The following is a 22,408-nucleotide window of genomic DNA, read 5'->3' on the forward strand; positions in this document are numbered from 1 at the left end:
ACTATGCGAAGGAGTATCTACACATAGTAGAGTAATACACCCAGGGCTGGTCCAGAGGTCGCTTAATTGGGCAGAATAACAAAATAAGCTTTGAGTTGGCCACTTAGTGCTGCATAACCTGGAAACCACTTGTAAATCTTGTCTTTTAAATACTGTTCACAGAGCAAATTATACAGTATTAAAAAAAAATGTTAGGGGGGCATCAATAAATATCCGTGGGGTGGAAAGGGGAAGAAAGACATTTAAATGAAACTTACTGGTGGCTCATCTCCAGTTCCCAGGACAAATATGCTGACTTTCATATAGCCTTTGGGTCCTGAATTTGTATCTTCAGGATCATTTAGCAAAAGCCATTTTCTCATGACTGCATGGCCTGAAATAAAACAAAACATCACCACTAGCCCCCAGTAATATCCATTACAAAATGTCACACATCATATAAACTGTCAGCTATTCCAGAAGTATAACCTAAACTATCCTAATTATTTTAAAAATTTATTCTGTCCTAGACAGGTCTTAACAGTGCCATTCAAAACAAGAAATCTAGTGTTAAAATGCTGTGGCACACTAATTCAGGGACATAACTATCAAATATTTTTGCATTATTTTTCAAATTTTAGATCTTTGATACAAAAAGGGGCTTCTACTTTATCTTGAAATCACTGAAAGAGATATATATTGTTGGATTTTTTTAAAGCTAATACTTAAAGCTGCAAACTTAAATAACTTAAGTAACTTTCTTCTTTTACTTTAGAAATGTAATGAAATGTTTCAACCTCTAATCTCAAGCTAGGAAAAAAGTTCTGGAGTAACTGTTACTTACCAGGCTCATCATAAACATAGCCAATGTCAATCTGAAATAAAGATTAAAGGTATTATCTTTGAAGAAATACCAAAACAAAAAAGTGGTTGGGAAACTCCCCTCACGTTTTTCATGAGTACTACTACATTGTTCTCTTGTCACAAACAAAAGACAGTTTACATAGCATATTATAGGGAGGAGAAAATGTCTTACCCTGACAAATGAGGGATTATGAATGGATACAGCAGCCAAGAAGACAACGCAAGAAAATATGTATTAGAACTAACATCTGTAGTTACTTTATTCTTTCCTCAGATCCCCGGCTTTTTCATTTACGAGAGACAGAAGGTGGGGCTAGCTTACTGCTTCTTGAATTCCCTGTGTTCAGCCATTATTTTATGTTCAGACAGGCTTTTCAGAACACTTTTGTTTCACTGCTTATTTCCTGCTCAACATCTCATCCTTCAGTTCCAGAAGTGAATCTTGTTTTTTTAATGAATAATTTCCTTTTTTGTTTTATTAAGAATATGACCATTTTTTCCCCCCACTGTCTCAAATCTGGACAAGATTGCACATATGCCATGATTGTTATTCATTGTTATCAGATTTCAAACATGTTCAGGAAGGTAAGTATGTTTGCTCATGGCAATTGGGGCTAGTCTTCCTTTCAGGCAAAGTCTGAAAGGGTGTTTTTCTAGACAGAATTACCCTTGTGGTTTTCTCTTGGAATGTGTGCCTGCAGGAGCACAAAGTAGCTGAATGACGTGCTGTCACCTGCTTAGTGAATGATCAATTCTCCACAATAGCAGAGCAATATATCACTGACTGAGTCACAGAAATTACATAGACAATAAGCAGTGAGAAGCAAAAAGCTTTGTGGTAGAAAGTGTTTCATTTAGAAAAGAGCACTCTTCCACATCTGTATATTTTTGTAAAAGCTGGTCCAGAGACCTACTGAATTTATATCATCACAAATTGCTTTAACTAAGAGACTTTTCCACCATCTCTTTTACTTAACTTCTGACCAAAGGAACACCTTTACACATAATTTGAGAATGTGTATCTTTATGCCACAATACATACCACTATTCCGCCTATTATAACTCCCTTTTAACATTATCTCTTCAAACCCTATGTCATACCAAATAATCACCTCACTTCCTGAGGGAAAAAAAATTACCTATTGGAAAATATTTTTTTCTCTTGGATGTAAATTAGAGAACTTGGCATATAAACCTCACAAATGTCATTAATAATAATCTTTTACTCAAATAAGAAAACTGCTTACAAGTGCTTTGAGCAAATGGTCTCTGGCATGAAAAGTAAGACATCATCAAGTAATTCTTTGGCCCCATGCTAAGGAAGTATAAATTTAAACATTTAAAACTAGTACTTAAAAAATTTCTCCTGTTTTATTTCATTTAGTCAAGATATGGAAGTTACTTTATACCCACCTTAAATTCACCCATTAGACAGTCTGCTCGTAAAGAGTAAGAATCATACACCTAAAAAGACAGAGGAGCATGAAATGGGAATGTTCCTAAACGTGGTGAAATGGCCAGCCAATGCCATATGCATCCAGCAGCCTTCTATATATGTGCTGTTTTTTCTTACCCGAATACTAACTGTTTCATCAAGCAACTCTAAAGGAGTCATGTGGACATTGTAGAAAAATATCTGTCAGGGTAAAAACAAACAAAAAAACCTGTCTCAGAATGACAAACACAAAACTAGCTGAACATAAAATGCAAAACCATTATTTTAAGAGGCACATGAAGCATGCCTAATGCAGTACTTTTACCCCGCCTCTTTGCTGGACATATTATATGATAATTTAGTGCAGAACAAAAAACTAAATTTAGTAAATAGACTCAGTACAAAACAGACAAGTCATTCACAACTTCCATTTGAATGAATGCAGTAAACATAACTATGCTGCAAACTTTTAGCACAACCCTTGCTCCTTGCTCTGCACTTCACATTTTTCTCAGGGGAACAACTTCAGGAACTATAATGGTTGTTCATTTTCCAGGGCATTAAACCCTGGTCTAGCCACCTCTGTTGTAGTTGTCAAAAAGGTCTTGTTTAGGGCTAGCGATGACAGTGATTGTAATGATCTGAAATTTTGAAATTCAAGGCCATAAGAATAAATCTGAGAGTTTGACTGCATGAAGATGAATATACTCTTTATTAGCTTATTTGTTTTCATAATAGCATATGCCTCAATCAGTTTGGTATTTGATCCCAGCTATACTCCAGTCAGTATTTTATCCAACAAAATGGAAGGGCAGGTAAACATGGTCCATCCTATTCCATTTTTAGTCTAGTTTGGATACTGAGACATCCTAAGAATTGTTTCAAAATAAGTTGCAACTGAATTTTTGCCCTCCCTGTTTACTCCACAGCTTCATAAATCTTGACTGCTACCTAGAGCTTAGTTTCAAAGTTTTATAACTTCCTTGGTTTTGCCTGCATGTGTTAAACATGCTTGCCATGCAGTTCCAAAATCTTCCGAATTTTCCACAAATGTCCAGATAATGAGAGTTATCCTCAGCATCCTCTCTATTAAGCTTAAGTTTGGCAACATTACTCTTCCAGCTATGGGATCATCCTTGTGTCCCTTATGTAGCTGTGAGTTCTCTCCTCTATTTCAGTGTGTTTGGTGTACAGCCCACCTGGACAAAGAAATCTAGCTGTGCTTTTACAAATCACGGGTAGCAAGGCAATGACATTTCCAGATTCTGTGGCAGTCCTATTGACCCAAAGCATTGCACTGAGCACTCGTCTGCACTCACCATAGAGGTCTATGATTTCTAATTAATTCTTCTGTGATTTTTATGACCAGCACACAACTATTCAAAGTGATTCTGGCACATGGCCAACTGCACCAACGAATGTGTTCTATATGTCTCAGCTGAACTTCGAGTTCCTTCTAGACAGTTTTATCTGCTAAGACTGTTGGTGACAGAGATGTGTTTAGTGATGTGAATACATAAAGAAAGGGACTTGAAACGGCAAAATGAGTATTAGCAATAATTGCACATAAAAATTAGCAAATTCTTATTAATTGATTACAATGAAAGCGGTATTAACTACTTTTCTACAATTGATAGCATCAACATTTCAGCTAGAGTGTTCTCACACCACTCACTTCATCAAAATATGGGTTATTTCCTCTTTTGATTCTTGTCCGGTGTGTCTGACCACAAACATGAACTTTGACTACTGGTTTTATGTTATTTCCAGGCAACTGGCGACCTTTAATGACTCTAACACGAATCTGAAAAAAAAAACCAAACCAACAAATATTTATATTAATTCATTCTCTATATTATTTATCATCCTGGTGACAAGCATTTCTTATTATACCACCAGAAAACTTAGCTAGTACCTGAAGTAGCTGGCAGTTAGGACCAGACAGACTTTTCAGACTTAATTATGATAGGAAGTATAGTTATACTTGAATTTTACAAGACAAGTTTGGGTTAATTATTTCAGTAGGCTTTTTTAACTTTACATAACCACTTATTTTTAAAGCTGCTGTTGTAGTTTGAAATTTATACAATAACTACACAATAAATAAGGTTCAACCAGGTTTCAGTCAGAACTGTACAAAATCAGACATCTCAGTAACAGGCATATTTGAAGAATACTTTTGAAATACTGCCTTTCAAAGGAGGGGGCTAATTGTCTCTACAGTGCACTAGATTTGCAGAAGCTGACACTAAATTATGCTCAGGCTATGTGAAAGGAGCAATGTCATGCTTGGCAGAAAAAGGGAACATGCAATATTTAATAAATCTTATACCTGGAAATCTTGTGGTTTGTTAGAAAGGATTCTCCGCGTTTTCTTTCCTTTGGTGATGCGTTTAGCCAGCTGGGCTTCCTTCGTGCCACTTGGAACTGCTGGTGTGATACCACCAACTGGGCCATCCAATATATCCTCATAATCTCCATCATCTTCTCCATCTCATACAGAAAAAAACAGCGCAATAAATAAACAAATAGCAGAGCTGGATGTTAAAGTTACAGGAGTAAGAGTCCAACAGCCAAGAGTTCCACTAAAATTGTATTATTATCTCATGTCAAAAATTTTTTTGGCCAACTCCATGCTTCCAACTCCTTTCGAAAGCTGCTTAAGAACAAATTCATATCCTAACCAAACTACTTCTAGATCTGTCTCTCTTCAGCATGCAGTGTGCCTAATACAATTCCTATACACTTTTTTGAACCAACAGATTGAAGCAAAACACAGTTCAGCTATAACCATCACCTGACTATTTCACAATACATCAGAAGGGGTTAATTTTATTCCAGCTGAAGCTGTTCTCCATCTGCAAGACTAGGCTATAGCACAGTGTTGGTTTTTAGTTCAGAATCATGAAGACATTCAGGGTCTGCCATCTAAAATAAAACTCTGAATCCTTCTACACAACATTTAAGTGTGGAATAAGTTTCTTAGTAAGCCTCTTTGGCAGTTCTGAAATCAGCATACCTGTGAAAGACAGTTCTACAAGCACATGACACTACAAAACTGAATCATACAGTGAGATTCCAGTATTGCAAAACAGAATCCATAAATATCTAGACCACAAAAGTGGTCACTCCCTCGTGTTTCCAGCTTCTTCTCTTAACTGAAAGACAGTAACTATGGCAAAATCTAGAGAAGACTGAGTGTGTCTCTGATGGTTAGCATTAATAGATTGTGTATTAACTTAATGAATTATAGGGTGATGATCACTTTGCATGAGAAAGTCTTCAGTGATCCTTGTAAGAGATGTATAAAATCAGAGAGACTGACATACCATGTATTTTATAATCAGAAGACCCCACCTATTTCTCTAACATCTCTCAAAATCCATTTGCTTGAATGGATCCATGCAACTGACTGATTACATACCCTAACTTAGCACTTAATTTTTAATTTCTAAAACTGAGCTGTAGCAATCTCAGCTGGGAAAGTGATTTCATTTCATGGAAAATAGGTATTTACAACAGTTAACTAAGCTGTTTGATAATTCACACTGAAATAATTTTCATGTAGTTGCTGAATGCTAGTTAAAAAACTGCCATTTTTTATTTTAGCTGTATCTTATAGTTCAAGTACATTTAAAAGAGCAATCAAAATAATTTCATATCTCAATTTTGCATTTTTAGTCTTCAAGTCCACATTTCTATAAAATTATTTTGAAGTGTGGTAATTTAACACACAGCTTTTGTGTTTCCATTATCTATCCTTCCACTCCAAGAATACCAGTGAACTCAATGGAATCAAAATTTCCCTCCAGAAGACTCCTGATTTTAATTTTTTCCTTCTTATCAGCAAATAATGGTCAAACTGATTTCCTTCTCTTCAAATACATATTTATTACATTTACTTCCTTCTGCACAAACACAGACTTGATATTAGGCTAATTATTTGCGAGTCAACTGCAAAAACCTGTTGTTACTTCACACAGTCTAGGAAACCAGAGGATCTCAAAAACACTCTCAGAAAAAGCCTGGTTAATACAATACACAGACAGATCAAAGAATATTCCCTACTGATCACAGTATTTCATTGGCTAATCAAATATCAAGCTTAATATATGATAAAACAGTGTCTTACAAAAATTAATTATTCTGTAGGGGGAAAAAGGTTCAATGATTTAAGAAAATCTTTTCACAAAGCTCCTGAGAGGGAAAGTAATAGATGTGACTCCCCTGTTTTTTGGTCAGCCCTAGCATTAGAGCAGGGCTATTCCTAGCATTAGAGCAGATAATTGCTGTTTCCTTGAGCATTCAAGAACTTTTCTTTCCTAAACAAAAGCCATTTTGAAAGCTTTTAAGCAACACCATTTTTTTGTAACCTGATTCCACTGGAGAAAATGATGCTAAAATCCATTATATGTTAGTAAATGCCAACTTTCTTCTTATCTGTAGTTCTGAATCATCCTTAATTTCTTTAAAATCACTACCTGGCAGTCTTGACATGCTTGTTTCTGGTGAACATTTTCTTCTGACAAACAATGCTATTGAATCACTTTCTTGCCTTATCTTAAACAGCTACATGAGCTTTTAACAATACTGTTCTGAGAAAAGATGGAAATACCTTCCTGAGTATTGGTCCCTCCTGGATCATTTGGATTTACGGGTCCAGCTGGTGGCTCATATCCTACTACCAAATCAATTGTTGCCTATAGAGAAACACACAGTATTGACAACAGCTGATTTAAAGCAGTCAGTTGTTCTAACACTGTACATGAACAGTTAACTACGCATTGTCACAGCACATTTTTTATAAAGTTTCAGCTACTAGTAAATTGATAAACTGTTATTAGGCTATATATACATACAAACAATAAAGATTACACAATTTGGAGCTAATTGAATAGATTTTAAAATAATACCTAACAAATGGAATCACTTTGTTTATATTTAGAAAAATCTGTCACAATACGGGCATATAAGATGTTCTACAAATGTTAATTTATGTGGTTCCACAATATTCATGGCAGACAAGGTGACATCCTAAATTTGCTCACAGAAAAACAGAGGCATGGAGAAATACCACTTTCTGATCAGCAACTTAACAAGTCTGAACCGTAAGTAAAATTTTCTATCTGGCATTTGTAATTGCTTGTTCATAGTTCCATCCTGGAACAAAAACACTATGTCATTTTCCATTCTAATTATAGAATTGTCTTTTTGGTGCTTGAATGCGGCTTCGGATTTTTGAACAAACCATTATTATTTGTTGCCAGAGTAACATGAGGAGCCAGCAAAAAAAGCCCAACCCTGTGACCAACTAATCATAATATTAAACTGCAGCTGATGAGAAATTGAAATTACCCTTGGAGCCTCTTCTTATTTAAGTGTACTACAATGCACCATGAAGTGCCTTAACAGCTAGACTACACAAACGCAGTAAGGCCCCAGGTTTTAGAAACTACTTAATAGCTAAGTCAATAACCAGTTAAATTTAAACATGTGCTAAACCAAGTTAAACAAGTTCTTGTGTAATTTTCTGGACTGAACTGGCAGTGAACATGTACATGATCATGTGCTTTCCAGAATCAGTGCTATGACACATGTGGCTATTAGAAAGAATACAGAAAAAAAAATTGCATATGGGAACTCCATCTAGTACTTGGAAAATGCACTTTTTCAACATCAGGCTGATTTCCATGCACACTCTGCGCCCAAAATATTTATAACACATATATAGAAATACATAATACATACACAGAATGCAATTTTATAACTTAAAGTATATTAAACTAACTCAGATGGTGCAGACAAAATTATATTTTGCTATAAATTTCATCTGTCTGGAGCTTTTGCTACACATTTCCAAGCATTAAATTGATACTAACCCTGTTTCTGGAGCATTTTGATTAAGAATACAGTAAAATAAGGAATTGTAAGTCACTCACTCCAATTTCTTGTCCCCTTTCATTTAGTAGAGGTATGAGCTTGAAGGGAGAAGATCTGCTTTGATTACCTACAAGATCCTTAAGTGCGATGGATGCACTGCCAATTAATCTGAAATGAAATAAAAATCATTACAATGCAAGTATACACCAAACAGAGGTTCCCCTTATTCTTTTACTAGTGTCTGTTAGTCAACCAAGTAGCTCTAGCCAGGACTTGAAAACTCAAAGCACAACAAAAGATCCTTGCAAATGTCATGTCATGACTGCGTACTGCTAATTTGTACTTTCTTGTTTTGACCACTGAATTCTCATTGGCAAACTAAAAGATATAATCCTTCCTTTCCCTATGTAGCTTTGCAAACTCCCAGGTAAGAAGTAATGGATAAAACTTAGGTATGATAGCTACTGTACTACATAGAAAGAGACACAAAACCAGATACATACACACATCTCTGTAATGAAAACAATGAAAGAGAACAAATGCAATCAATGTGCTTACTAGAGAATTCACAAACTTGATCTTCTTGCCCATCTACATTTTGGAATAGGCTCATCTTCTTGCTTTTAAAGCCTCAGAATGTTTCAATGTGGTTCTAGAGAGGCCTACCAAAGGAAGCTGCTCAAGGGATCTGGCGTGTTAGACTCTCCTGAGCTCCTTCTGCCTGCTTTGGGACTGCATCTGTCACGCCCATCGTCTCATGAAAAGGTGTAAACACCATGTACTTTTAATCCAAGAGACTTCTTTTAGGCAGAGTTTCTCACAGTGTGGCACTGGTCTTATGATACCTGGCACTATATTTCATTCCCACAGTATGTAGTAACAGTTTACTCCTATACTGAAGTGGATTATTGGAATAACTGAGATTTTTATCAGTGACGAAACCCCAAGATAATCTTGTAAGTATTAAAACAACATGTTTTATAAACAAAATACCAGGTTTGCTGCCAAAACAGAAAAAAGATCTGTACACAGAGAACCTAACTGAGGTCCCTTGAGATTACAGTGCTGTTTTATGGAGAAGCTTAGAACACAAGAGTATTTTTTGACATAGAGCAAGAGCATTATTATAGCTACTCTTGGGTGCTATGTTATCAGAAAATAAATTCTTTTTTTCCAAAGTACATTAATTTCCTGCAAATATATCTTCCTGGTATTACACATTACAACTCCTGTTTAATGTATGCAAAATAACTACACTTGCTGTCTGAATGACCTGTTAGAATTACTTTGGTGCTGTCACCTCCTCAGTCAACTCTGCTTTCCCAGTTCATCTCAGTTCTCCCAAACTAGTTGTCTTCTTTACAGTTTTGATTCACTACTCAAGCCTTTCACTTCTGCTCCCCAAACTGCCAGAGCACAGTAGTATTCCAGTTATCCCTCACATACTCATCACACAGAGGGGATGGTCTAGATGTGAAAAGCAGATTTAAGATCAGGCCGTGCTGCAGAGGAAATTCGTGAAATTCATGAAATTCTGTTCTAATCTTTAAGATGACCATGACTGAAACTCTGATGCCATTTCTAACACCTGTCTCTCTTCCCTTTATTGAGCAGACACTTGGATCCAGTATTGTAGTCTTGATCCAGTGTCCTTTAAAAAACTACAGAAGTACACCTAGTTATTCAGTAAGCATTAGATGAACCATAGGTACATTTCAGTTTTTACAAATTGTTGGACGGAGATGGAAATTAGCTGAAACGCTGTCTCCACATATTTCTCAGCTTTAGGGAGGTTAAAAAGCAATCTCTCTTGTTACGTAATAAAATTGCATTCGATCCACAAGACAAACCTAGATTTGGAACATCACATAAACATCCTGTGGTGCATGCAACATCTACCCAGTCCAGGAAACAACATGGTCCTGCTAGCAGAAAAAGGCTGTATTTTCCCCCCGTCACTTCAAAATTCAAAAAATCGCTGTTATATAGAAGTCAAGTAAATCTGACATTACACACCAAAGAGAACATCTCCCTCTATATACTTTTCTATGTTAAGAGCAGGTGTCATGCAGACAGCCACTGATACTATCCAGCAGTCAAAGAAAAGTAGAAAAGGTTCATTCCACAAAGATTGCAAATCCCAGAAGTAAGAGAGAAACATACTGCGTAGCTCAATGCATTTTCTTCTTTAAAACATAGCCTTCTAACATGTTAATAGCTTTGAAAGCAATTATAATATAAGCAAATAGCAAACTATTCCTACAGTTGGAACAAATGCTTGAATTTCCTTTACGCAGCTGGATACTGAAAGAAACCCACTTCACTCTTTTCCCTTCAATGGAAAACTAATCAACATCAATTCCGAATAGTCTTATTTTCCTTAAATACTTCAACCGTGACTATGGCTTCCATTGGAGAATAACAAATAGAAATTTACATATTTTGAGGTGTCTAGAAGGGAAAAACCCAACAAGACTAGCCAAAAGCAGTTAGGCCAAATGGGATTCTGGAGAAAGACAAAGAAAATATTCTCCTATGCACATTTGTAGAAAAATTATGTAGACTCGACATTTTCATTTGATATGAGCTGGAGTGACATACATTAACTTCAAAAACATCAGCAATTCAGAAGCCACTCAAAGTTATCTCATATCAAGATGACAGTTTCAGCAACCACACCCTCCTATCTGGTGACATTAACTCAAGAATAGCTGTTCAAAGTAGAGCTTTTGGAATTTTTCACTGTAAATTTCCATTTCTACATCCTTATCTGTCCTGTGCAAATGATAACTGCACACATTTGAATGCATAGTAACCATTTTTAAAATACTGATCACCTTCAGAAAACTGAAGAGGGAATCAGTTATACACACTACTTGCTTGCAACCAGTTGCCTCTATAGTCCTTTGTTTCCTTCTCCTTTAGCAGGTTGGGCAACAACAGTCTCCAGTCTTTTTCCACTCTAGCAAGACTGAGAAATTTAATAGTCAGTCTATATCCTATCTTAATCTACTTCTAAGCTTTAGACAAATTCTAAGCCTTGGGCAGTATTCCACCTTCCCCAAAGTCATCTTGTTTGCTGGATTTGGGATATTTCACTCCACTCTTAGCAGAACCACAGAAACGATGAGGTTGGAAAGAACCATCCAAGATCACCTAGTCCAGTGCTTCTGCTCAAGCACAGTCAGCTAGAACAGGTACGCAGGACCATGACCAGTCTGGTTTTGATCATACAGTTAGTTACTCAGCAACTGAAGTAATACTTTCAAAAGTAACAAGGAATGTCTCAAAGACATCGATAAGTCTCAGCTTTGTCACTTGTCTACAGGCCTCGAAGAAATCCTTTTTTCTGACATGCATCTCTCAGGTCTCTAATCTTTGGGCTGTCAGCTAAATTAGACAACAGCAGTGGCTGTTGTGACACCATGACCATGATGTTCAATGCTTTGCTGCAAGATCTGCTACTGTACTTCCTTTTGATATGTAACTAGACTCCCAATTCTCTGCATGGCTACTGTGAAGCTGCTGTGTTCCTCTGAACTTTGAAGACTTTACCTTCAGCAGGATTGTATGTAATCTCCATCTGAAGTCATGACTTACAAGATGACGAGGAGTCCTTTCCTTCCAGCACAGCTGAAAAGACTTCCTGCTACCTGTCTATCCTCAAAGGACGCTGCCCTTTGCTAGACCTATTTCAGCTTTCTTCCTCTTGCCTGGGCAGATCAACATTTGTCTCTTTAATTCCAGGTCACATTTATCTTTTGACACCGTCAAGTGGGATAGTTTCTGCTATTGGAATAGCTTAATATATTCTCTCTCAGCTGTTCATCAGCTCTTTTGGTAGAAGAGAGGCAATGAGTATTGCTTCTTAAGTCTGTCAGGTCTCTTAAACTTTTCCAGCTTTGCAGAAGTAAAGCAAAAAACCTGTTCTGCCACAAGCAATTTAAACATTCTGGTCTACCACTGAAGAAGACACCTGTTTAAAAGCTGATTTTGAACCTTACCAGCACTAGGCCTATGACACTTTCCTGCCAGTAACCAAAGGGAAATACTTAGTTTATAAGCATGAAATCAATGAACTCCGGATGACTAACTACTGAACAACTTTTGCACTTGTGCCAAAGCTAATTAATCCGTTAGCACTGTGGTTAGCACTTCCTCTTAGCTGCCTAAATAACCAAGAGAAGTGAAACTTCACATCCCTGTCTGGATCAGAAAATGCTAACTCACAGTACCAACCATTTTATTATTCCTCTTGGTTTGTAGGTAGCAATCTATACTAAATTCTTTAGCATATCATGTCCTCCAGCAGCTTATATGCTACTTCTACTAGAAGCCCAGAGGTTTCAACTGCTTGAGAGTCAAGAATTTAAATTCTTTTCACCTATATTTAAGGGTTTATTTTGGCAGAGGTCTAAATTTATTATTCTCATCAGCAAACTTGATTTCACACTGTATTTATAATTGCCATACTGAACCTTTCTTTCTCAGTGTGTATGTTTCATTATAGAGTCTATGCTACAAGACCCAATACTCACCTACTGTTATTTGTGTTATGTTGAGTAATTTTTATTAAGAAAAAAATCTATTTATCATTAGTTATTTGATAATACTCTTTGTATGAACAAACTTCAAAAAACCCTCAAAACATGGATTCTGCTTTGTACAAGAAAGAAAAGCTCAAAACTGCATCTTAAACTGACTGGATCTTGCATACAATGGATACAAGGGAAGCTTGCAATTGCACACAGTCACGCTTATGTGGAAAAGAATCCACACAAAAGTACAGATGTAGGAGGATTCAAACAATCTAGAAATTATTAAACTATGAAAAATACTTAATCATGATTAAATAATTTGCTGCACTGTTCATTTGTGGCTGCATTTTTCTGCTAGAGAAAAGGGTGTGCCTAAGCTGTTTTTCCCCTGTCACTAGGTTACTAACTACACAAAGGACATGGGGAAACACATAATTCCGAGTCTTTCAAATAGAATGAAAACCGCTTCATACAGACACAACTTTAACTTCCTGTTAATATTTTTTTTTCCAAACTTCACAGGGACAACTGAAGTTACTGGGGTTTTTTTGTTTTGTTTTGTTATTTTTTTTTTTAACTGCATAAATATTTGTGTTCTGAGAATTTGAAATCTTTCTACTGAGGTTTTAGATGTAATAGAAAACAGATGTGTTCTCTTTTCAAACATTTTTATGCTGGAAAATCTAACTAAGCATGAATCATATGAGTTCTCTGGTTTACTCCTACGATGGTCTGCCTGCACACAGTGGTGGTTTGCTTTATTTATCTTTTCCAATGACTGTGTCTTTTTACTATGAAGAGCACTCATTTAATCTATCTGCAAAAGTTTAGTGATCCTGTAAATGAAGCAGTAAATTCTATCTCCAGGAAAAAAGAAATGGAAAAATATTCAAATGTTCTTTCAGGGTTAATTTACAGAAACATGCCAAAGCAATGAGTTCAGTGCTTTGGCACAGCATAGAAGCAGAACAACATCCACTGTATTACTCGTCCTGCGTCAGTTTAAGAACGAACTGGATGAACAGCTATTTCAGTTTCTAGGAGCTGGAACAAATCATGTCTTACATTGCAATCTTCTGCTCTGTTGTTCCAGAGGGGAGTATGTATGCATTTTGTAGTCACTTCTTAGGCACAGCAACAGACAAGGTGCCTGGAACTCCTCAGGACTAACCATGCATGGAATAGCAGAGTGTGTATTGGCCAGGAGCTGGTTGAGTGAGCAGCCAGAGAGGGAAGCTGGGTTGAGAAACTCATTGCTCTGCTTCCAACCTACACTGCAGCAAAGACAGTGCAGAACACTGCCTCTACCTTGAAAATAACAAGAGCAATCCCCACTGATTTTCCTCCAGAAGAAAAAAAGTAAACCCAAAGACATGGTGTAGTTTCTTCTCGTTGCTCATTCTTAGGCAATCGAGGCCCCTAAGGCATACTCTACAGTCAAAAACAAAATCCAAATTCAATCTAGGCTTTAAAGTAAAATATATAAAAACATGAACCTCTAAGGGAAAGATTCTTGATTTTGACTCAAATTCTACTTAGCTTAGACACTTGATACACCTCCCATGTTAATGGGTCTACTGCTGAATGTCGAAAGCACACAGCAAACACTGGGTTTCTTAAACTGTCATTAGAATAGCTCTCAGTAGTAAGGACCTTATGCAGGCATTGCACTCCACCTTTGCAATCCTGAACTAGCATGCAGACAAAACAAGGGAGTGTCATTTGCACATTCTTCAACTGAGCACCTGTTTGAAATGTTGCAGCACTGCAGGCATATATCTAACCATAGACTTTTTCTTAAGCATTGAAAGAGGATACTGTGAAAAAATAGCAAATTTGATATGGTAGTCCTAAATCTCTCTCCAGCTCAGTAAATAGAATTGGTAACTCTACAGAAATACATACATCAAGTGAGGTACATGCATACATCAAGTGATAGGTGGGAAACTTATTTCACATTCCCCCCTTTCACGTACTCGTTTGTCTAAATGTGATGATTTGTTAATATCAAATCCCTTCTACTGTTACAGTGCTTTTTGTCTTTAAAACAAATACAAGATGCTATTTCCTATTGTCTTGTTACAATCAGGATGCCTGCTCATGTGTTTCCCTCTTCTCACCCCCTTATCCTGTTTCCCTGCCAACAGCCCTTCCACACACATCACACACTGCAAATAGGTGGTTGTTATTGAGAATCTGTTTTCAAAGAGCATTACTTTGAAGGTGTCATTCTGGCTTTGGTATGGACTATATATTCCATACATGGAAGTCACTTTCCCAAGAATTCCAGTGGTTTACTTTTTAAATTGTAGACAGAGAAAGTATGTGGAGAACAACTTCCAAAGCATAAAACTCAAGCAAACCAAACAGGCATTTGCACACACGGGGGGTTAAGCATTACAAATATGAGTCTAGATGGTATTTACAAATACAGTTTGAAAAACAAAAAACACAACCAGAAAAAAAATAACAAATGCCTGCTTAACTTTGAACCCACATACAGAGTAAAACATTTTAGGCACTTAAGATAATCACCTTCTTTTTTTCTGATACATTATAAAATCCATTACAAAATTCTGATTACTAACAAGCTTTCCTATCTCAAGTTCTGGGATTTCCCTAAAGTCAGAGGCATGCAATATATTCCTGCTTTACTGACTTGCAAGAATCTCAAGAATGAGAGACCTGAGGGCATTGGCTTAATTTTATGACTGAGCCGTTAAGAATACTGTAAAAACCTGAATCTACATATTGGGAGGAGGCAGAGTAGTAAAGAAAAGCTAACAATGGAATTGGACTGCTATCAATAAACACAACTGTAGGCCTAATTCATACCAAATCTGCCCTGATAAAACAAGAGAGATGGCTTGATATACTCCCTTTCAAAACAGCAACAGCCAACACTACATGGCATTGAAGAGAAGAGAGAGCACAGCAAACAACAGCTATCAGTTCCCCCTGTATTGAAACTTTTCTTTAATAGTAAGAAGGGGGAAGGGTGGGGAAGAAAGAACATACTTGTTTTGTCCAATTGTTTCAAAATCCTTCACGATAATTGTTAGGGAAGATGAATTATCCAGAGCAATTCCTTTCAAGTCAAATTCAAGAATCTGAACAAAAAAATGGACCAAACCCAAATTATAATTACAAGTTATGTAGAAATTAATTAACAGAACAGGAGCCCATACAACAAAATTATTCAGAAATAAATTTTGCATTTAGTGAGAGACCAAACCAGTTTACATTTCAAAAGCAAAGTGAAAAATGCTCATAGCCCATATTTGATTTGTTAATTACTAGTAACAATAACAGAGTTGTTTAGTAGTGAGCCATAATCTCTTTTTCAGTTCCACTTCCTCATACTAACATATATATTCTCTTCTCACTCATAATATCTGATACGATTCCTCTCCAATATTGGCTGAGGTCAGTTTCTGTAGAATTTAGACAAATAGTTGTAGGTTGACTTTCTTTGTATTTCTAATTACAAAATGTAAGAATAATATTTAACTTTTATTTATGGTTGTGAAAAAACACTACTAAGAAAACATTTTCCCCAAGAAAAATATTACTGAAGATGCAAAACAGGACTAGTCCTACAGATAAACCACGAGGAACTGCAATGTAAAATTTATTCTAATTCTGTAGGGTTTTCCTAGTATGTAATAAACAATCCATTTATGTTCCCATACATGTGGCTAAATAATGGCTATCATTTGATGAAAAGAAAGTGGGAACAAAAACAGGCCATAAACTCATCAGTTATCCATCTAATTTTACATCAAAACATTACTTAATGAATTGCAATACATGGTGCAAGATGAATCCATTCACCTGCATGTACTTACACTAGCTCCTCTTCCTAACAACTGTTAAAACTGACTTACTGATTTTAAAAGCATTATGTCTTAAAAATGACCAATGATTTATTTTTAAAAATTACCTCATTCCAAACAGGATTAAGTTCACTGTCAATTTTCTTTGTTTTCTTTTTTTCATCTGCAAATACAAACAAAAGGTGATTATTTGTTTTTGCTAAAGCACTACACAAATATAATTTTTCCTTTCACTTCTCAAAAGAAAATTTGAGCTTTAAACCAAGTGTCCCAGATCTTTTTACTTCTTCCAGTAGTTGCACAATTTACAATCAAAAAGTCCCCTGGGCAATTTTAGCAGTTGAGGCTTTTCATTCCGTTTTGTTAAGCATAGCTAGATGTATTCCCAAAAAGCAAAATAAATATTTAGGTTTCTCAGCCTTTTATGACCCTTGACTGCACCTTGAATAATGAAAAAAAAAAGAAAGACTAAAAGACTTGGAGACATCAAACCAAACAGTAACCTCTAAGTGAAAGTATTAAAGTACTACTTGGGAAAGTAGTAATGAAAATGTGTTACATATTTACCATATCCGAATTACAAAATACTTGTGTTTAGTTCTGAAAGAAAATCACATAAAAAAAAATCTTTAGAAAATATGCTTACAGTGTCAGCATTTTCTGCTTTAAATGAGCAACATTAGCAGAAATACACATTCACGTAAGAGGAAATGCAATCCTTCCTGAAAAAATGGTTTCCAGAGGTTATGTGGATCACTTCACCAACATTGACTGTGGCCTAAAAATTACAAATTTTTCATACTTCATGGTAAAATTTGCATTTGGGCAACCTACAAATCATGGTAATGTGTGGTGTGGTGTAAATTATATATACTGTGGCATTATTTTTACTTTTCAGTTGCACTATATGTACACAGCTCTGACGGAGAACAAATCTTTTGACTCTGAGAAGCATCAAAGAACACTGGCAACACCACAGCTCTTTAAACAGAACTTGCATCTATTTGTGATAACAAATGAGCATATTTAAGTACAGTCAGTAAAACAACAGCTGATCTAAAAAATGCTTAGCCACCACAAGAAGGGCAAGTTTCAGACACATTCCTTGTGTTAGACTACAGTAAAGATATCGGGAGTTTTATTATTCACAAGTTATAACTATACTTAGCCAGGAAAACATTGCAAAGGCCTGGGAAAGAAACTTGCCAAATGGGCAAGTTCATATACCCACCACTTAGGCAGGAGACTGTGATGGCTCTTTTCACTGGATGAGAGTGGGATGTACTGAAAAAGTCAGCCCATGCTGCAAATTGTGAGAACTGACTCACATTTATGTAACAAGAATTGTCTACAATTTATACAGGATATTGACTCACACCGCAGGACAAAGGAAAAAGCTTTCATAACATACCATGGTGTGGACTCACATTTTGCAGAACAAAGCACTAATTAACCAGCTAGTGAGAGAAATTCAACCTCATGTTATCTAATAGGAGACAATGCATTTTCAAAACTGAGCGTTCCCAGATCTAGGGTTTGGCACTTCCTTTTAAAACTGATAGTCGGGGAAAAGTTTTCAGTGGTGGTGAAAAAATGAACACTTGTAGCTGTTTGTAAAGGAGACAGTGAATCACAGACCTGATTCTGACAGAACTAATGGATAAAAGTCCTACGATCCCTGCCTAAGCTCAAATGTAGCTCTCTAAGGTAAGGAAAGCCCTGGCTTGAAGAACAGTCAAGAAAATTCTTGACAAGGAGCAAAATTTTACATTCTGGACTACCCATTTTCATACAAGTAAAATATTTATGTTACCACTAACAATATGCTTAGTCTAGATTAAAATGAGATAAAAACTTTTTGTGCCATGCATCTGTGTGAACTTTGGATAAAAAAACACTGGGAAACATCTTACGTTGGGTTTCAGTTGTAATTTTAGTCAGTTTGAGTGTGGCATTCATATTCCTCACGGATGTATTTTGCATATATTCTCTTTACTGACTTTCCTTTTATTACACTTCTATCAGTATTTTAATGCACTGTGTGGGTGTGGGTGTGTTTGGTTTTTAAGCTGTTGGCAAAGCTCCTTCTTTTTTCCAACCAAAAACCCCATTGCCAGGCAGGGTAAGAAGGACTGTGCAGTTATTCCAGGTGCTCACAAGTTTCAGGCCCTCAGGCTTCTTCCTTTACTGGTAATGATTCCAGTTATATAACAAAGACTAGGAATGACCTAAGGATAAACTGTAAGATATGGCCAGTCATCATTTTTAGTTTGGCCCTACCATGAAACAAGAAATTATAATGGCTACAGGTAGGAGACTCTATATATTTGTTTCATCAACTACAATAGCTATGGTACTGTAGAAGAAATCACTATTAGCTTTATCTTCATCAAGGTGTTAAACTACCACATGTTGGTCAATATTCTCAATTGGAAATGACTGGAATAAGAACTTGTGGGCCAATGAGTTGACTCAGCATTCAAAAAAAATTCATTCAAGATGAGCTATTTAAATAATAACTGTTCCATCATTAGAAAGATAATTACAGTACTGCAAAACAACCGATGCTTCCATCTTAAATTCTTTCTTCTATTATAAATAGCATTTTAATAAATTTCAGCAGGTGGGGAATAGCAGAAGCAAACATTTTCTTTTATAACAGTCCTAAATCTTAGATTCAAGTGAGAACCATATTTCAGTTAACTAAGTTTTCCATAACAGTTTTGTGAAAGGAGAATTAAAATTGCACAGTGGCAGCAACTGCCAGATCAAATGGGCAGATCTCTAAAAATCTCCAAAACCCAATGTAGCTAATTTAATTCTCTGCAAAACAGAAATATAAATGTAGTGAATAATTGCACTCTAATACTCTTTTCTTTCACACACTGAAATATAAACTAACATAGCTATGCACTGTTGCAGGGCTGCTGGAAAGCTCTTAGATTCAGCACAAATGGAAAAAGAAATTTTACTCAAGTTGGTCCAATCAAGCTAAATGCCATTTCACCTCAGTTTTTAATGCATAAATTGCAACGAGGCAGTCAAAAGGAATGATCAAAGCACTAAATGCCCTAATATTGACTGCACAGATAACCAACTGAGTAGATTTTTACACCCTAAGACAAGAATCTAACAAACCAAAACCATTATACTGATTTAATCATTGCCACTCAGTGCCATTTTAGCAAATGGCAGCAGCCTTTTGTACTAATTGGACTAACAATTTGTCTCACGCTGAGTGATGATGAACTCAGAATTCTGCAAGAACAGCACCCAGTTCCAGACAGCGATATTAGTTTACTCTCAGGGTGTAGTTCTCTTTGAACAATGAGCTGTTCTTAAAGTAAATAAAAGTTCCATTCCATTGGACTGAACATAAATGTGTGAAAAAAAGAGTCAAATGTTCGCACAAACCCCCTCTAATGTAAGATATCAGAACAGAAACAGCTGCCTATTTCCTCTTAATATGGAGCTAATATAAATCCCTGTATTAACTGACTGTAATTTGATGAAGTCTATCCTATTCACAGATGAAGGCGTATTAACTTATGTGTCTTAACATATAAAACCTTTGCAGTCACTTTCATACTAACAGCTGTAGGACCATAAGTTTTTTCTTTACACCATAGCCACAAAGGTCTTATCCCAAGAGATGCTGTGTGATTTCATGGAAGCCTTAAATTTACTGAACCTGCCATCAGCAAAGGCTCTGTAAATTAAAGTTTGAACACAATATTGTTCAATGAAATGTCAGCTTCCACAGCAATTGTCTGTCAAATGAGTGCTGCTCACTAAGACTTCACCAAGAACACTCCAGAGTCAAACAAGAACATGAAAATGTACTGCAGGGCTACGGCCAAAGTCCTGCAAATGCTCAAGGTTTTCCCAGTCTAGAAAATGCACTCACAAATGTGTTTTTACGTCCCCCAGAATCTACACTGGGTAGGGACTAAAGTTAAAGACTGATGCCCTTTGACATAAATCTTCCCAAATAAGACTAGTTTCCCATTTCTACACATTAACGGAGTGAGGGGGGAATCATCGGTGTACATAAAAAGACATCTATAAACATTTACAGCCGGAAGTCCAACATATTTCTGATATGATCCCTATGCCCTTGCATTTGGCAAACAGGCACTCCACTCACAAATTAAATCGGAGCTGCTTAACAGCTTGGCAAAAGCCTGATATTTTCTGCCCTTGAATCATTCTGGACAGAAAGCAAAAAATCAGACTGCTGGTATGTAGTAAACCCATATAAATAGAAACGGCATAAGAAATTAAATATCCTACTAAACCTGTCACAATTTTGAAGTTGTATTTGAGACACTGGTTAAGCATGTTTGTGAACATTAAAAATCCCAGTTATAGCACATAAAGCATAAATGTAAACTCATTCCTTCAATGTCTGTTGACCAAGTCCTGTGTTTGGATAAGTGAAAGACTGAAAAACAAATCCAGCAATACAGAAAAAAAAATATCTGTAACTTATATTTACTAGTAAAAGTGAACTGCATTAGAGCACATATTAGGAACAAAAGATTACAAGGAGGGATTAAACAGACATTTAAGACTTAAAGAAGTGGAGGTGTAAACCAACTCTGGAGTATAAAACTGCAGGAACAGAGGCAACACAAAGGCAAAACTGTAACAGGAAAGCAAAGAAAAAGACAAGGAACTGAAAAGAGAATATGGGTACTTAAGAAGTAGCAGAATATGGAACAAACAGAGAAATTATACTATCATCACTTTTTGCAGGGCAAGTAAAATCATATTTTAAGAGCTATGAAGTTCCAAAAGCTACTGAGACAGTCTCTGCCACTTGTTCTAACACAGAAGGAAATAAAAACCTCCAAACTTAGGAAACCAGGTCACCAGGAATTAAGATGCCTGCTTGTAACAGTTTGGTTTAATGTATTACATGATCCAAAATTGCTTGGAGGTTTTGGCACCTTAAAGATAAATCAATATCTGAAATGGAGCTCCTCTAGACTAACTAAGTGAGGAAATGATGGTAACAGTTAAAGTAAAATAGCTTTACATATAAGTGCTAATTTTATCACACTGTCTTCTTATCCCATATATAACTGACGGGCAGTGAAAGTGTAAAATGTGGTTTCCTTCCTAAATCTTTAAATTAAATAATCTCAACAGGCAAAATTTTGAAGTGCACATCAGTTTGTAAAAAAAAAAAAACAAACCACCCAAAATCTAAAATAAAAACAAACGCCTTCAGTAACTACTGTTTTCAACATGCTACTAATAACAATAACCCAGTCACAATAAAAATGTGTGTAACAGTGAGCAGTGGCTGTGCAAAGTGATCAAGACAAGAAGGATTTTTTAGATGGAAAACAAGGTAATCTTCAATAGCAGAATTAAAAGTGGATTTATCTATGCAATTAGATTTGTGTTTCTAAAGCAAAGGGGTAAGCCCTTGCAAAAGGTTGTAAAATGTGGATCCTGAAACAGAAGCACAGCTGGACAGAACAGACCAAAGCACTCCACCCAGGTTCATATTTCATTCAGGTAACTCCTGTCTCTCTAATTAAAAAGTCTTCCCTAAAACTACATCAGACATAGCTTCAGGAAAACATATTCACAGATTTTCAAATGCTTACAAAGGGCACTGTCCTACACAAAACCTCCTCCCTGACTACATTTATGACAGTTTTCCTTACCTTTAAAAATAACAGAAACGATAGGATCTGGTTTCCCAAACTTGGTTTTAGGGATATTGGTAGCAGATTCCACAATTACCCGAAGCATTGTTTCCCGTCTTGCCTAAATGTCGACTGTTACAAAATAAATTCAAGGAAGTCTTCAGTTTCACACTCCTTAACTTCTGGACTGAAATGCTAGCAGGAAGAGGAGGC

General features: G+C 36.2%; 1 protein-coding gene across 1 annotated transcript in view; it reads right to left on the reverse strand.

Annotated features, from left to right (window-relative positions):
- Nucleotides 1–22,398, reverse strand: part of MYOF (myoferlin) — a 66,679-nt gene extending 44,281 nt beyond the window's left edge. Inside the window, 11 exon segments of the mRNA XM_032695180.1 lie at nt 258–373; nt 824–854; nt 2,257–2,307; nt 2,417–2,479; nt 3,954–4,082; nt 4,611–4,771; nt 6,894–6,978; nt 8,218–8,326; nt 15,715–15,806; nt 16,640–16,695; nt 22,214–22,398. Of these exon segments, the coding sequence (XP_032551071.1) occupies nt 258–373; nt 824–854; nt 2,257–2,307; nt 2,417–2,479; nt 3,954–4,082; nt 4,611–4,771; nt 6,894–6,978; nt 8,218–8,326; nt 15,715–15,806; nt 16,640–16,695; nt 22,214–22,301 (981 nt within the window). The 5' untranslated portion in view covers nt 22,302–22,398.
- Between the last annotated feature and the right edge of the window lie 10 nt (nt 22,399–22,408).

This window comes from Chiroxiphia lanceolata, chromosome 8 (assembly GCF_009829145.1).
Source record: "Chiroxiphia lanceolata isolate bChiLan1 chromosome 8, bChiLan1.pri, whole genome shotgun sequence".
NCBI classification, from domain to species: Eukaryota; Metazoa; Chordata; class Aves; order Passeriformes; family Pipridae; genus Chiroxiphia; species Chiroxiphia lanceolata.